The sequence below is a fragment of the Lissotriton vulgaris genome, chromosome 6 (assembly GCF_964263255.1).
Source record: "Lissotriton vulgaris chromosome 6, aLisVul1.2, whole genome shotgun sequence".
NCBI lineage: Eukaryota > Metazoa > Chordata > Amphibia > Caudata > Salamandridae > Lissotriton > Lissotriton vulgaris.
Genome location: NC_141694.1, coordinates 583408850 through 583426630, shown reverse-complemented (window position 1 = coordinate 583426630; position 17781 = coordinate 583408850). Strand labels below are relative to the sequence as shown.

Genomic DNA, 17781 nt, shown 5'->3' with positions numbered 1-17781 from the left:
AACAAAGTGTCCAAAGTGACACCAACGTTATGGCAAGTCAAGTTGTTATTGTGCATTATATGACATAGCTCAAACCCACCCCACCGCTGTGGGGCTGGGTTCCTCTTTATCAACAGTTTAAAGGCCAGGATAATTAGCTGGTCTCATGTGTGGAAATACTGACAAATGGTCAGTAAATTACCCTTCTGGAGAGTGGTATTCAATATTTTACCTAAACATTTCTTTAATATGCTGCTGTTCTGATAATTGCTGCTGCTGTGGGTCATTTGATGACAGGTCCATAGTACTTCCCTTTTGCCCTCCTTTACCACAACATGATATTGAGGTCCTTCAAACTCTTAGCTCTTCTTTTTTATGGACCTACATGCTGTCAAATGGTCATCATTTCTTTGATGTCAAGTTATTAGAAAGCATATGATTTCATTGAAACACTCAATTTCTGAAAAATCGTATTTTTTAATTTTTCAGAAACATAACCGATGACGAGTCTTTCGTAGATGAACTCAGAGTCACCTTACGATTTTTTGCTTCCGTGCTGGTACGCAGAATTCAGAAGGTAAACAATCATTTGTGTACATATCTCTTTGAGAAGCTGACTTCGATTAACAGTAAATTGAAATCATAAGGTGTAAAAGCTGAGTAAGTTTGTATGTCTTCTGCTGCCTTTGCTTTGGATCCATTTTATGTCGAGCGTTTGGGAATATATACATATATAATTCTGTGCTTCTGTCAGTTGCTTTGTTTTGCAGCTAGAAATCCCAGCATGAGCGAAGGTGTCCCTCACTTGTCACTTGCAGTTGGTTAACCGTAGCCTATAAGCAGATCAACTAACCATAAAAAGAAATAAAGTGCATTTTTTGCTTTTTAACAAAACATCAATTACTTCCACGACCCATGTCAGATAATGCCCAGTTGTCCAAAATTTGTGAATGTTCTATTATTCATCAGTTTCGAGTGTCAATCAAGGACCTTCAGACACAAAAATTGATATATTAAAAAGGCTATATATCCTTGAGCTTGGCCTGCCATTTTGTTCCAGATCTTTGTAGTAAGCTGTGTACCGCTCTGTCATTTACAGATAATGCTATCTCATTCATTTAGGGCTTACTTTTCATCCGTGTTAACTATGAGACCATTCAATGGCTCGTTGCTGTCATTTTCCAGGTAATTCGAAATAAACTAAAAATAGAAAGACCAGCAGCCAAAGAGAGTCTACTACCCAGTAAACATCAGATTAAGAACACCTAATGTTTGAGCACTTCCTGCTTTTTTTTCCCCCTAAATTATTTTTTTATTTCATTACAAGACCGGAGGTTACATTATGCATTTTCCTTTAATACAGTCCAAGCAGCCGCATACATCACAATAGAAAAAGTTCCAAATTAGAATAAAGGCAAAACATAAATGCCATGAGAGCGTAACAATCAGCATCTTTTAAATGCAGCTCTAAGTAGATAGGTTGATCTTACTCCTTCATGTTTTTTACTGTATTCAACTGTATTTAACCTTGTTTTACCTTTTTTTCATCTTTAGGGTTTATTTATGATGTGGCCCAACCCCCCATCTTCTCCACACCCCTCCCCACTACCAATCTCCAATTTACGGGAATGTCTCACCGCTCTTTTTCTCCCGAGCGTTTTAGTCTCTGTGTTCCTCTCTGGCCCGCCCCCATCCCTACGTGTTCCTTCACGTTTGAATGGTCGCATTGCTGATCTTTATTCTCACGCGTGTAGTGTGTTTTAAAATTGTACTTAACAATCTTTTCCTTTAAGATATACGCCTTTTGACAGAAGGTACATTTGTTGGTCCTACCGGGGTCTCTGGACTTTGCGAGCATTCCCTGAGTCTTCCTTGTTGTGACCGCGGCCCTCTCTCCGCTTTTTGTAATCCTTGAGCGGTTGCTTAGAGGAAGGTACAGAGGCAACAGGAGCGCGACATCCTCCCAGTGCCTTTCTTCTGCCCCTCCATGCTCCAGCTGATCGCTAAGTCGATCGGAGGCCGGAGGGTTTCCATCACAACCACGCCTGCTATTCGCTCGAGCTCATCGTGCTTTTGAGCTCTTGAGCGTTTAAAAGCGGTTGATGATTTCTATGCTGGGCATTATCGCAAGTAGCATTTGGGCATTACTTAACTACTGATTTAAGACTTTAAAAAAAAAGGACTACTGCTAATTCTTCATTGATTTCATTCTATGTTGTATCTCTATATTTGAAAGTCTTTCTTTCTCTTGCCCTTTATCTGCCTCACAATGGCCAGCTCTGACTCTGATGAGGCTTCTGCCCCTACCGCAAATTTAGACAATGACTTAGCGGCACAAAAAATACAGGTGTCCTAAACGGCACAAAAAAGAAGACTGCTCTTCATAGCATAGTGGACGATAATTCAGATGATTCTGAATTTTTGGATGAATATGTCCTCGATCTAAACGATGAAGATCAAGACTTTGAAGAAATATATGAAGACACCCCATCTTCATTTAAGGATATAATCCTTAATCCATTAGGAGAAGAAATGTTCTCTCCACTAAATTTGAAGCATCCCCGGAGCTCTGAATGGTCTCCACAAGAACACGTTGCGAAATTTATCAAAAAATGGATCAGAAATCCTTTAGAAAGAGAAACACGCAACGTCCTTAGGGCAGAGTGTTCAAGACCTTCTGTCGAAGACAAAACCTGTTATACCCCTAATCTCGACCCTGATCTGATCAAGTTTCTCTTTAAACTAGGGCGTGACCCTAAAAAAGAGATGGAAAAATGCCTTAAAGGCTGTCCGAATCGTCTCCTTGTCGTCCTTGGTCCCCTGACCAGAATTTTGGATTCCGCAGAGGAAAGCCACATTCAGGGCTTTCAACTCAACACCGAGATGATTAGGGAATGGAGCCAGAGGGCTATCATCCTTCTGGGTAACGCCAATGCAAGCATGTATGTAATGCTTTTAAGATATCTTTGCATGTCGAAATAAAGCTTTCAACCAGAATTAACGCAGAAAGACGTAGGATTGTCCTGACTAAAATTAACTCAAAGTTAAGTGACCTTCCGACAAAGAACCATCTAAGAGCCCTAAAGGGCTACTCTTCAGGGAAGAGCTCATAAAATCTTTGGACAAATATGTTTCTACTTTTACTGCTCTTGACAAGACGCAACAAAATATGAGGAAAATCTTCAATACTAATAATAACCTTTTTGGAAGGGCCGGAAGACGGGGCCTCTCTTCCGGCCGCTTTAATCAAAGGCCCTATCCCAGAGGACGTGGATTTGGTAGAGGTTACCAACAATTCAACGTTCCACAATTCTACCCTCAAAGAGGTAGAAGCCAACGAGGCTGAGGATTTAGATGGCGCGGATCAAATAATTCAAATAAATCCTCAGGTGAGTGTTCTCCCCTCTCCTTCTTCCCCATTAAAGGTGGGCGGCATACTCAGACATTTTTTGGACAATTGGAAGTTAATTACTCAAGATTCTTGGGTCCTAAATACTGTAAAAGGTTTTATGATAGATTTCTCACATACACCTATCCAGACTTCCTTCCCAAAGGAAATTAAACTGACACTGGACCAACAAAATATTATAGAAGAGGAGATTTCCTCCATGATTCAGAAGGGTGCAATTTTAGAGGTCCCTATCGAACAACTAGGCTTCATAAGCAACTTTTTTTGGTAGAAAAAAGGACAAAGGTTGGAGACCTGTCATAAACTTGAGAGATCAGAACAAGTTTCTGACTTACAGACATTTCAAGATGGAAGGTATCTATCTTCTCAGAGTCTTACTTCTAGAAAGAGACTGGCTAGTCAAACTAGATCTGAAGGATGTCTACTTCACCATTCCTATGGCAGAGATCCAACAACCCTTTCTCCAATTTCTTTGGACGAATCGCTTATACCAATTTCAGGCACTTCCCTTTGGTCTTTCTTCTGCCCCTTGGTGCTTCACCAAGGTTATGAGAGCCGTCGTCTCTTATCTAAGATCAAGAGGCATTCGTCTAATCATTTATCTGGAACATATCCTTATTTTGGCCCAAGATTCCTCTCAATTAGTCAAGGATCTGAACTTTTCGATGAATCTCCTAGTGAGTCTAGGGTTCATCATAAACAAGGAGAAATCATGTCCGATTCCCTCCAGGTCCTTGAAATTTCTGGGTTTTACTATAGATACAGCATGTTGCCTTCTTCTTCCCTCAAAGAAATAAGGTATGTTCTCAAACGTCAAGACCTGTCTCTCAGAGAATTAGCCAGACTTCTAGGCCTTCTTTCAACTTGCATCCAAGCCATCTTTCCCGGACCGCTCAATTATCGGGCCCTTCAGAGGATCAAAGCAAGAGCCCAAAGATCCGGACTTTGGTACGGAGATTGGATTTGATTAGACTAAGAAGCTCGTTCAGAATTAACTTTGTGGCTGAACAACCTAGACGTGTGGAATGGGAAGGCAATCTTTGGCTCAATTCCAGCATTTATTTTGGAATCAGATGTGAGCTTTCATGGCTGGGGGGCCTGTCTGCTGAATCAGATCACATGTGGTCTGTGGTCTCAAAAAGAATCTCTTCACCACATAAACTACCTGGAATTGACTGCTGGTCTCTACGCCGATTGGAAACTGAATATTTCCATATTCAATACCCTGAACAAGATCTGGGGCCCCTTGGAGATAGACTTGTTCGCGAGCAGACTGATCTTCCAACTCGAGAATTACTTCAGCTGGATGCCCGACCCGGGTGCTCTGGCAGTCAACGCCTTCCTTCAATTCTGGAAGGGGATCCAAGGATATGCTTTTCTCCCTTTTGTCATGATTCAGAGAGTCCTGCAGAAAGTGAGACAAGAACAGTGTTTTCTTCTATTGATAACACCCTTCTGGCCTTCTCAAGCTTGGTTCTCGACCATTCTGGAACTGACTTGCAGTCTTCCTTTTTTAATTCCTTCCATAGAGAATCTTCTTACAGACGTAGACAGGCGAATTCATCCCCTTATTGAGAACGGGAGTTTATCCCTTCTTGCCTGGAAAGTGTCAGGAGATCTAACGAAATCTCAGGCCTTTCAGAGACGGCTGCAGCTCTCCTCTGAGAATCTTAGGCACCAGGCACACATTACCGATATAATAGGATCTGGAAATGTTGAATACGTTGGTGCTTGGAAAGGGACCTGGATCCCTTGGAGGCCACTATTGTTGACATAGTTAACTTCCTTGTCGAACAATTTTAAAGGGGCCTCAGCTATAGATCTATCAATTGTTATAGATCTGCTATTTCTGCCGGTCATGTCCTCGTCAACGGCAAGACATTTGGTAAAAATGTAATTATCTGTAGAATCATGAAAAGTATCCGATTAAGGAGACCTCCTAAAGCCAGAAATGAAACACTTTGGGACGTTAAACTGATTCTCGATCTCTTCAATAATTGGCCTTCCAATCCTCTTCTTACCAGAAAACATCTTCTATTAAATTAGCTACACTTTTATGCCTAATCTCTTGTAGAAGAGCTTTTGATATTAGACCTCTTGATATTACTAACAGTTCTTATAATATGTTTAGGGTCAAATTTGATATTCATAGAAGAACTAAAACTATGTCTGACTCTATTTTTTATCCCCGTTTTGATCTTTTCCCAACCTCTGCGTTGTGGAGGGCATGAAAGAATACGATTGCAGAATGCTTCAGCTTCGTCCTAATCAATTGCTTATTTCCTTTGTTAAACCCCACAAAGAGATAGACTCCTCTTCTATCGCTAGATGGATCAAAACTGCTATGAGTCTAGTTGGTATTGACTCAAACAAATTTCAAGCTCGTTCCCTAAGAGGTGCTATGGCCAGTAAATCCCTCTGGGCAGGAGGTAAGTTGGATGACATCCTTAAAGCTGCTGACTAGTCTAATGCCAGTAGCTTTGCTCGTCACTGTTGTAAACCTATTAAACACATGTCTGATGTTGTTTTAGAGAGTTACCAACATGCATAATGTAGCCTCCGGTCTTGTAATAAAATTGCGATTCTCATATTAACATGACTAGAGAATCTGGATTTCATTAAAGACAAGGAGGCTGACATTATCCCTCACTCCCACCCTCTGGTGGTATTTCTTTAACAATGTTATTTATTACATTCTATTGTAATGTTTTTCATTAACTAACAGGCACATGCATCAAAGGAAAAACCGGTCGCAAACGGGCAGATTCTCAGAATCTGCCCCTTTGCGTCCGGTATTTTTGTATTTGGGATGCATCATCCCAAATGCAAAAATCGCAATTTACGGAATCTCTTAATTGCGATTCCTTAAATTGCAATTGCATTTAAAGAATCACAAATTGAGATTCCTTAAATGCAATTCATTAAAGTTAAAAAATTAGCGATTTCGCTAATAGGAGGAGCAAATTACTATTAAGTTGAACTTCATCATAATTTGCTAAAACTTTGAAAAAAGCACTTTTTTGCATTTTTCAAAGATTCGTGTCGCACACACACATGCCCTTAGGGCATGTGTGTGCAGCATATGTGCACAGATCAGTTTCAGGGGTGCAACAGGGTGTCATTTTGACACCCTTGTACCCTGAAATTGCATGAGCAATTTGCGAATACCTACTGGTACTCGCAAATTGCTCATCCAATCCATTCCTTTGGGCCTGGAGGCCAATAGGAATTAATGGAACAGCATTCCTTAATCGCTATTTTTATAGTGATTTCTACATGCATAGGCTTTTGCGATTCCTAAATAGCGATTCCTTAAAAATCGCTATTTAGGAATCGCAATTCCTTCTGTTGATGCATGTGGCAGAATGTTATTTATTACATTTTATTATAATGCTTTTATATTTATGTATTATCTATAAATATTTTCAAATTTCTTTTTTCTTGAACTAATTCCCTTTCCTTTTCAGGTAATCCTTGATTGCTGGTTTTACCACCTTATCAGCGATGGATCCCTTTACTTCGTTAATTCCTTTTCATCGTTGGAATCCTTCTTCTTCCTCCTTCATTTGTTCTACTTCTGAAGATTGTCCTGAAGTTTGACGTCTCCTCTTTTTATGGACTTATCTCTTGTTCATTTAAAAGAGGCTGATTGTTACTGTCTCATGGCCTTTATGTGTTACCTTTATTCTAATTGGGAACTTTTTCTATTGTGATGTCTGCGGCTGCTTGGACTGCATTAAAGGAAAATGCATAATGTCAGCCTCCGTGTCTTTAATGAAATCCAGATTCTCTAGTCATGTTAATGTGAGAATCGCAAATTCACTTCATCTAATTTCACTGTTCCCTATAAGGAGCAGAGAATTGGTAGGGTAGCTGAGACTTTAGAAGATGGGTAGACCGTGACAGTGCAAAGATGGACACATGCTGCATATGGCCAGTCCTGCTCATAGCTGAGCTTTGTGGAGCCTCCAGAAATCTTTTAGCTAGGTAGTCTGTGTTTCCAGGTGGCATGCTTAAGGCCACTGAATTGTGTTGTCACCAGCTTTGATCTGTTCTCTGCAGTCTTAGGAAATGATGCTCTGATCTAGGTGTCTACTATTTGCAAATTGTCCTTTATGCACAAAAAAATCAGGCACTTTTTTGGCAGTTCTGATGCAAGCAGGACTGACTGTTGGTAAACCGACCAGTCTACCTGGCTGTCAGATTTTAGCATACACATCCAGGAGACGTTATTGTTAGCTGCTAGATCAAAGAAAGTCATGGTCTTGCGCTCAACTTTTTAGCAGTGACAGGCCATGTAGGAACTTGGGAAATACTAGCTTTCAGAGTTGTTTAAGTAAGATTGCACGGTTTGTAAGGTAAAATGTATCTGTATGCAGTGGAAAGTGTTGTATGATATAGATAAATGTGCAGGCTTATAAATCATAGTATATGTAACTTTGAAACATATTTGTGTTTACTGGGGTTAATAAATCACCAACCGTCAGAAGGGGACAGCACTGACATTTTAGGCACAGGTTTGAATAGCTTGAGAGGTTACACCAATATTGAATTTGGTCTGCTGATCTCAAATGTTACCTGACCAAGACAATTTACTTTGAAAGTCTGGTTTCAGGCATAGTTGTTAGTTTATATCTATATTTGTTACTAATGCTTGCAGTTTAACACAAGCAAATATTGAAACAAGTGAAATCACCTGATAAGCGCCACTTCGGCACTTGACTCTGTCAAGAATCCTTCAGGGGAAGCACAGATACAGATGAGTGAACACAACTCATAACTCAATGTTCAAGCAGCGCAAACAATAAATAAATGTCCAGTGGGGGAGGGGGGGGTGAGGGAGGTAGATCTCCTTGCTCCGATGAAGCTCCAGCAATGTACTTTGATCCTCTGGCTTCTTTCGGTGCAGTATGCAGGCTGGACCCAACTTGACCACAACAACAGTTTCTCGGTCCTAGGCTATGACCCGAACCCATGGCCTCAGCTCCCCTAGTGCCCCCTCATGGTGTATGGGGTCACTGTCACTGCACTCACAGGTTCGATTCCGCTGACCTAGCATTGCTGTTCACAGTGCCTCCCTCTCTGGCACACAGGGCCACCCACCACAAGGTTGTGCAGGCCTAGTGGATCCACACAACCCTCACTCCTTTACTCAGGCCACAGCAGCTCCTCCTGGCACACAGCGATCACTGAATCAATCCAGCACACATGCTTCAGCCCAATTGGTGTAGCAGTGCATTCCTCACACCTTGCACAAGAAGTCTTTGCAATAGGGATCTACCTTGGATCTTGTTCCTTCCAACGTTCTCCCCTTCTCATGGCTCACTGGTCATGGCGAGCAGGCAGGTACTGGTGCTCCCGGGCAGGTGGTCTTTATTTCACTGGGTGATATCCCCTCACCCTGCAAGGAGACTAGCAGGCTGGACCCCAGTCCTTATCACAGGAAGAAGTCTTGCAGTGCTTCCCCTCCTCACACAGCTTGTCTGGCTGCTCGACAGATGGCAGAGTTTGGGGACTTAAGTTCCCCTACTTATAGTCCTTTTCCAGACACAAAATGTAAGTTCGTATCGGAGTCTTTGAAGTTTTATGGTGGGGTTCTGCTTCTTTGAAATGGACATCTTTCGCCTTCTTCCTGAAGAATGTTGTTGAATCCGGAATAAAGAATTCCAAGGAAATCCAAATGAAGTTAAAATAAGTTTTAATCATATAAGAAGAACAACACCATAGATCCAACAGGTGTCTCTCTTGGTCAGCCTCCCATCAATAACTGAATACAGAGACTTCCAAGAGACCAAGATTCTACGTTGCTAGGTGATGGAAAGAATGAAAAATGCAACTTATGTATACACTTGAAAAACATTCAAATTAACATAGCAGTAACTAAAGAAGAAATACAACACATCTCCTTTCCTATAACAAAGCTTAAAAGAAATCTCATGAAGTTAAGAATTTAAAGTGATGTACTCTTTCAAATACTTAGGCCTAAATCCCTGTCTGGAAGATGTGACATCATGCAATTCCTTAGACGAAAAATTCTCAACTTCACTTTCACTACACATCTCACTAGATGAAAGGTGTGAAGATTCTGAACAAATTTGACCATTTAAAATGGATTGAGAAGATGAATCATGTGAACTTGGTTCACCACCACAATTTTCTTAAACATGAGAATAGGGTGCCACATCATTAAAGGAAAATTTTACCTTGTCAGAGCAATTTGAAAATTGAGGTTGATCCATTTGACCTGAAACCTTGAAATTATATTCAGCATTTTTTAGATTGGCCACATTTCTTTTGCTCCACCATTTTCCTCTAGAAACCATAACAAAATGTTTATTGACTTTAACAATAATGGTCTAAGGATAGAACTTGGATCCTCTATATTTGAATGGTCTCCTCACGCGAACTTTGTCACCAACTTTGAAAACTTCATCTTTAACATGTTTATCTTCATCATACCTGTATTTAGAATTCATTTGAGAATGTTCAACCTTGGTTTTAATTTGATCAAGAGACAGAATATTCTTATCAGAACTAGTATTAGATATAACCCATTGAGGAGAAAGTTCATTAAATGATTGCCTCCCTCTCCTCATAGCAAAAGGTGTAACTCCTGTGGTAGCATGAGGAGTGTTATTGTACGACCAGATTCTGTCACTTACAACCTCTTGAACATTTAATCCAGAAGATGACGCTAACTGAATTGAATCTTAGAAAATGCAGTTTACTCTTTCCACAAGTCCATTACCTTGTGGGCTATATAGAGCAGTTGTGAGATGTTTGATGCCATGTTTATTTAGAAAACTTTTCATATTGTGTGAAACAAATTGCACTCCATTGTCAGACACTAAAAAAGATGGTAACCCTTCAGATCTGAAAAGTGACTTCAAAAATTGAATCACATTCTCTGTATTAGGATCTCTCATGAATTTATATAAAACCCATTTGGAATGATAATCAACTGATGTTAAAATGAATCTATAACCTTGGTTAGGACCATTAATAGGACCAATAGAATCAATACCTAGTTTTTCCCAAGGGTTTTGAGGGAATTTGACTGGACACAAATGGGAATTAACAGTATGAAGAGATTTCTCTGCATGTGAACATTCGAGAAAATTATTCAACGAAGTCTCAACCAGAATGACCATCCCGGGCCACCAATGATTTAATCGTAGTCTCTTCTTAGTACTGGTGATGCCAGTGTGACCTTTATGAGCTAAAGAAACTAATTTGTTCCTGACACTAGTAGGTGGAATCAGAAAAGAACCTCTCAAAATGAAATTGCCTTCAATACTCAACTCATCTTTTACTTTTGAATAAGGGACCAGGTTTTTATCAATTTGATTTTCTCATGGCCAGCCACTTGAAATAAATTTCTTGAGTACCATTTGACAAGAATCAGAGGCAGTAGCTTGTAACCAGTCTTGTTTGGATATTGTATCACTATCAACCATTAAAGCGTCAACTAAATTAACAACAATTTTCTTGTCATCTAACAAAGATTCAATGTTGTCTTCATGAATGGGGCATCTTGATAAAAAAATCAGCTTTAAAATTGTTCCCACCTGGAATATGTTCATAGAAATGTTGTAATCATACAATTTGGAAAACAGCCGCACAAGTCTAGGACTTCCATTTCTCAACCCTCTGTCATGCCATATAGAGATTAGAGGTTTGTGATCGGAAATTAAAACAAATTCCCTACCCCAAACGTAAGTCGAAAAACGTTTAGTACCCCAAACACAAGCCAGGGCTTCCTTTTCTATAGTGCTGTAATTTTTTTCCAACGATGATAAACCTCTTGAAGCAAACGCAATTATGTTTTCTACACCATCAATCATTTAGGCTAAGCACAGCTCCCAAACCAGAGTTACTAGCATCCACTGTAATATAGGACAACAGATCCTGATTGAATGGTTTGAGTGCAGGAGCATCGATTATCAAATGTTTTAAACTTTCAAATGCAGACTGCTGTTCTCTACCCCGCATGAAATCAGTCAGAGCCCAAATCTTCAGTGATGAGAAAATAATTATTTCCCTAAATCTTGGGAGGAATTAATTTAGAGTAAAATATCTTCAGGGAAAATATTTCTACATACCATTTGTAGATGAAATCAGGGCGAGATGACACAAAGTTCTGTAGGATCAAGATTCTGTGTATAAAGGTTGGTGAGTCCGTGAGGTGCTGTCTTCTCCACCTCGTCGCCAAATTTATGTTGAATCCGGAATAAAGAATTCCAAGGAAATCTAAATGAAGTTAAATTAAAAATCATATAAGAAGAACAACACCATAGATCCAACGGGTGTCTCTCTTAGTCAGCCTCCCATCAATAACTGAATACAGAGACTTCCAAGAGACCAAGATTCTACGTTGCTAGGTGATGGACAGAATGAAAAATGTAAGCTTATGTATACACTTGAAAAACATTTAAAATAACATAGAAGTAACTAAAGAAGAAATACAACAGATGTCTGTCACAGCAGACAGGATCCCAAAGCTCATTAACCTAGAACAAGATTCATGGGAGTGACCAGAGTTCACGCCTGGATGTCCGCTACAGTGATATGTGCATCAAAAGTTTAATCCCGGGCTCCCAGACGTACTCCTTATGATTCTCTTACCAGCCCCATCCCTCTCTTCCTGAGATGTGTCCATCCCCCCTACCTGTGTTCTGTCATTGAATCAAAGAACCGTTTGAATTGCACAGAGATAGCCCGGCTCTCCCATCCTCCACTGCGTGTACCTCCTAGCTTACAGGAATGCAGTAATACACAAATATGTCTGGGGGTATTCCACTACTCCACATGCCTCAGCTTCCCACAGTGGAACTTAAGGTCCTCCATTTAATGTACCAGTACAGGCACACTTGCACTCACTGTATAACCACAGCACTTTTTGTGCATGGCATTGTTATCCTCATGTATTATGCCACCAGAAGCATAACTGCATGCCGCAAACACGTTGAGTCCACGCAAACTGTTGAGTACTGTAGCCTTTCTGTATTGTATGAGTGTGTTATTTCAAAAACACACTGCGAGCATACACACATTTACCATGGATGCACTGTACCACACTTGAGCTCACATGCACTCAGCATGTTTCCATCACTCGTGGCCTTCAAATTCTACCTGATGTGGAGCAGGGGTGAGTTAAGCGCACACCAGCGGAACTTTTAAAAAGGGGAGTGAGCCGGTAGGTCTCACTCCGGTGACACAGGGTAAAAAGGTCCTATTCACTACTACTGATCACTACACGGTATGCTGCCACCACTGTGCTCGTGTTGCTTACTCCTGATGAAGGCGGTAGCCTTCCACCGCTATGTGGGTAGCGCTTTGGACTCTCCTCCTGGTCCAACAAGACCACAATCCATGAGACAGGCCTATGTCATGGCGGACATGCATGATGCGTGTTTGCCTATGCAAAAAAAATCAGCATCAGAGATTCAGACAGCAGTACAGTTGGACAATCAGGGTAGGGGTACAAGTCTGTTTTTTACACTAATGTGTCTAACCTAGTTCACCTCTGGCAGGGACATAAATCCCTAGAGGTAAAAAAGTGACAGAGAAATTGACTGTCAAGAAATGACAAAAAGAAAACAAAAAATCTCCATATCCTCGGTGCTTGTCACAGAAATATGAAACTATAATATTCAGCGGTAAACATATTTATTTTCCAAGTTATTGTTTGGGAGGGAAGTTCTTTCAAAGATAAACTAGAGGTGACCAAGAATGAGATCGCAAAACTGCACCAGAGCAAGCACAAAATCACACATGGGTTTATTTCCTTACCTGAACCCAAGCACCAATTGGGTATAACATACCTACGTTTTTGAAGAATACATCCAGCGGCATATATATTGGATCCTTCAGTAGAACATAGCCGCCCTGTGAAAAAAACAAAGGAATAGGACAGCAAGCCATATATACTGCACCTCCTTCTTTGCCACTATATATATCCGAAATAATTTTTGTATTGATAAAAGATCTGTTTGCTTTCACTAAATACATCCAAGATAGCGACCATATGGTCAAATATACTCAAAATACAACTAGTGATGCACCACAAAACATATGAGTCCCAATCAAATTCCAAAGAACTTTCCCAATTCTTCTTTTTTTTGTTTTTCCTTGTAAAAGAATCCAGTGGTTACAGCATAAAGCAGACAGTGAGCTTCATCCAGAGATTAAATTTCTTCAGGGCAAAATTACATGTGTTTGATATGTATCCAGGGCCAAAGGACATTAAAAATCCATCCCTCGATATGAAAAAGTATTTCCAGGTCCAAAGATGTCAGATAACCAGAATGGGACTTCTATTAATCAAATGGTCCGGGCCGATCCGCTCCTCTAGTCAGTGCCGTGTTCGGCACCAAGTGACCTTACATGTCCACTTCTTCCATCACAATCTTGTGACGTAAGAGGTGGGCCCATATTGTGACAGAAGAGGTGGATCTGTATGGCCACTTGGTTCTGAACACAGCACTGACAGCGGGGGCGTGTTGGGCTGGACTGTTTGATTAATATATGTCCAATTCTGGTCATCTGACATCTTTGGACCTGAAAATACTTTTCTATATGAAGGGGACTTCAATTAATCAAACAAGGTCCACCTCTCCAATGGAAGAGGTGGACCTGTAAGACCACTTGGCGCTAAACATGACACTGACTCCCGGGGCAGATTGACCCTGACTGTTTGATTAATACAAGTCCCATTCTAGTTATCTGCCATCTTTGGACCTAGAAATGCTTTTTCATATCCAGGGATGGCTTTTGAATGGCCATTGGCCCTGGCACAGGTAAGCATTAAATACTTTTCAGTAATACATTACTGGGTATAGAACAGTTTGAAAATGCAATAGAAATTGTACTTAGTTTTATTTAAAGGGTGGTGCAGTAGGATGCAAGTACAGTACATTAAAATGAGTAGGATTTTTCTGTAAATTACAGGTTAGTTACTTTTTACGTTACTTTTCTAACTCAGTGCTGGATACCTAGATTCAGCACTCTGACATTTCCTGTAAATAGGTAAGTAATTACGTTTTGGTTATTCGCATGATTTTTAAGGAATATTTTCAGATTTCAAACTCCACACTTTGACAATTTTCTTCCAAAAAGTTTCTTTGTTATCCTATGAAGGAAAACCAACCTAACAGTACACAGGTAAGTAATCAACTGTGGGAGTTAAGGTTCTGGGGTTAGACTCCTCCGGGGTCACCCAGGGTCAGTGATTCACTGTTGTTGCACCCTTAGCGGCACTAGGGAAGCCGGGTGCAGAGTGTTGAAGCCCAATGTTATCCAATGGGGCATAGGGTGCCTCTGGTTGGTGGCTGCTGGCAGGCTGGCCACTGGGTTGTGGGAGCAAAGCTCCTAGGGTTAAGGTCAGGGCAAATGAGGAAACAAAGTAGCACAAAAGGTGCACCCCTCAGCGGCACTGGGGCGGCCGGGTGCAGAGTGCTGTTTCGACGTCGGTGGCCCTGTTTTCTATGGAGAACCTCCAGTTTGCAAAAGCACTGCATGCAAAGAGACGAAGGACTTCTGGGTGTGACCACCACTTGGAGAGGTAAGTTGGGAAGTTAAGTGTTGATTAGGCACCTTCGGTTTGGGCACACAAGGCTGTGGGTCGTCGGGTGCAGGGGTGCCTTATAGGGTCGGAGCTTCTTACCAGCTCCTGGTCGCGGTTAGGGGGGCCTTCTGGATTTAGGCTGCAGGTGTCGCTAGAGGCTTGAGGCAGGTCCGGGGTCGCCGGATCTCGGGTCAGAATTACCGGGATGACCTCCTCGTGGTGTTTTTCCACTCGAGCTCAGGCCGGGTTTGGCAGTGCAGAGAGGGCTGGATTTGCTGTCTCTGGCTGGTGCCAGAAGCTGCAGTTTGAACAAATCTGGTGTTCACTGGAGATGCAGTCTTTATAAGTGAAGGCAGGCAGGTCCTCTGGTTAGGTCGAGCAGACCTACTCTCAATGCGTGAGCATTGAGAGTGTCTGCTTCAGACCTAACCAGACCTTTTGTGGCCCGTATTTAGGAATGTAGACAGCTACCAGACGCGCGCTTTGACGAGGTCAGATTTCACCTCGGGAGCGAGCGTCTGGTAGCTGCGCATGCGCGAATCAAATCCCTTGCTCACACACACACACAGGCAGCCCCCACCCCTCTGCATGCACGCACGCACACACACACAGGCGCGCGCATGCACACGCAGGCATACGGCACACATACAGGCACCCATACAGGCACACTATCCCCTACCTCGCATTCTCTCTCACACAGTCACGCATGCGCACACACATTCCCTCGCGCACACACGCACACACGCGCGCGCACACACTCCCCCCCTCCTCCCCCATCCCCCCCCCCCCTCCCCCCCCCCCCCCCCCCCCCCCCCCCCCCCCCAGGCATACACACAGGCACGCACGCACGCACTTCACATCAGCCCTGGGCCCCACTCACCGACTGCGCTCTTCCGGCGGGGCTCCTCACAGCGCGGCACGTCTCCTCATATAAATCGGGGCTCCCTCAGGTCAGAGGAGCCCCGCAACAGGCGCCACACTCCTCCTTCTCCCCGGCCCCCTCCTGGGGACCCGGGCTACCCCGGACGGCAGGGCGCTCCATGCGCCGGTAGCTCGCGGACCTCGGGAGGCGGGACTTCCGGCTGGCCGCGAGCGGATTGGCCGGCCGGCCAAGAGCTTCCGGGTCGCTGCGGGCAGCGCGGCGGCGCCCTGTAATTTGTTGCTGGCTTGTCCTTAAATGCTGTTTCACCAACTCCTGGGGCGTATACACCTATGTGCTGTCAGCGCTAATGCATGCCCCCCTCCTGTGGCACAGTCCTGCTATGCTATTTGCATTTTTATTTTCTGGATGTCTGTATCCTTGCACCCTACTCCTCGGGTGCACTAAAATGCTCCACTGCCTACGGACACATATTGTTGCACAGGCTATCGGAATGTTTGATGGCCCCCCATGGCCGCTCCTCCCCCTTCTAGCAGGCTTCTTTAGGTTTCAGGACGTGCCTCTCCTCCCTAAATAGCTCGAGCTTGGCTCTCGCGGCCGGGCTTCCTTCCCCCTGGACGTTCAGAAATCCCCTCCAGCGGGTTTCCGCTCTTACGCACATTTACAAAGAAACTCAGACAGAGGCACAAAGATTTCCCCAAACTGTGACCCACTCTGACATTCTCTCATACAACACTCCCTCTGCTGCGACCCTCTCGCACACACTCTGTCTCTCACATGCCCCCAATGTCGGAGCCCCATCCCTGTGAGTGCTCGCCCTACTAGCCCTCGCCGCGATGCCCGCTCCGCTGCACGTGCGGTGACCGCACAGGCTGCCTCATCCCCGCTGACTTCTCGAGTTCCTCTACGCCCGCCGGTCCCTCCCACCTACAGCCTCGTGTGTCTGGCTGTCAGTGCCGCGGGTGTTTCTTTCAACAACCGCTTCTAAAACTCCCACGTCACTTGTTGCCACTTTGTTGCACTTACGGCACTTGAAGCACAAGCAGCCCGCGATGCTGTGGTGCCGACCCTGTGCCGGGAGGAGCCCCTGTTCGCATCTGAATCTCTCATCACCGCCGGAGGACCGCCTGTAGCGTCTGCTTGTGTTTCACGGAGGATTAAAATGTAGTTACGGGAGCTCCGGGTCCGTGTGTATCGCGTCTGCTGCTTCAGCTGCAGGGCGCAGCGGGCAGAGGGACTGGCAGAGGGGCTTTACTATTTTATTTTCGCGGACTCCTTCTGGGCTGGATCTGAGAGCACGGCATGGGAGGCTACTGCCCGCGACCCCACAGTTCTTTTTCACTCCCCCTTTTATGCCCGTGAATGCAGCAGGTGAGGGGAGCGCGGTGCCTTCTGCAGCCTGGGGTCAAAGGTCACCTGTTGCTTGCAGGGGTGACCAGATCGGGATACTGTGAACGCATGAACTGCCCTGTCGGTGGGCGTGGCGGAGGCACAGGGGTGGACGGCGGCCGGCTGCCGGCGAAGACGAAATTCTACCCCTGGTGTTAAATATTTCTGCTGATGGACCGGCAGGGCGGGGTGGAACCCCGTTTTAAGATGCTGTGGCTGAAGTTATGATCTTTTTGTGACTTTTCGGATCCCCAAGTGGCAGCAGGTGAGTGGAGCTTTCTTAAAAGTGAAAATAATGTTAATAACTCATTGAATTAGATCGTAAACAGGGTTCAATCGCCATGACTGGGCCAAGTATGGTCCCCCCCCCATTTAAAAAAAAAATGTTTTTCACCTCCACTGTTACGCAGCTTAATCCATTACCCCCTTGCTTTGGTGCTCGCTGCTGCCGCAGCTCCACGCACTAGACACCCTTTGCTACTGGTGAACTGGAACTTTAATGCTTAAAACTGCAAGTCCCACAGTGCAACTAACGTGAGCTAATCACACCTGATGTGG

The 17781-nt window shown here is 43.6% G+C and overlaps 1 protein-coding gene across 12 annotated transcripts in view; it reads left to right on the top strand.

Moving 5' to 3' along the window:
* The window catches only part of SNX14 (sorting nexin 14), a 1106650-nt gene that overhangs the window by 577774 nt on the left and 511095 nt on the right, over nt 1-17781 (top strand). For all 12 annotated transcript variants that reach the window (XM_086926583.1, XM_086926582.1, XM_086926579.1 and 9 more), the window contains one exon: nt 469-556. In XM_086926583.1, coding sequence (XP_086782709.1) covers nt 469-556 — 88 coding nt within the window. The remainder of the gene's footprint in view (nt 1-468; nt 557-17781) is intronic.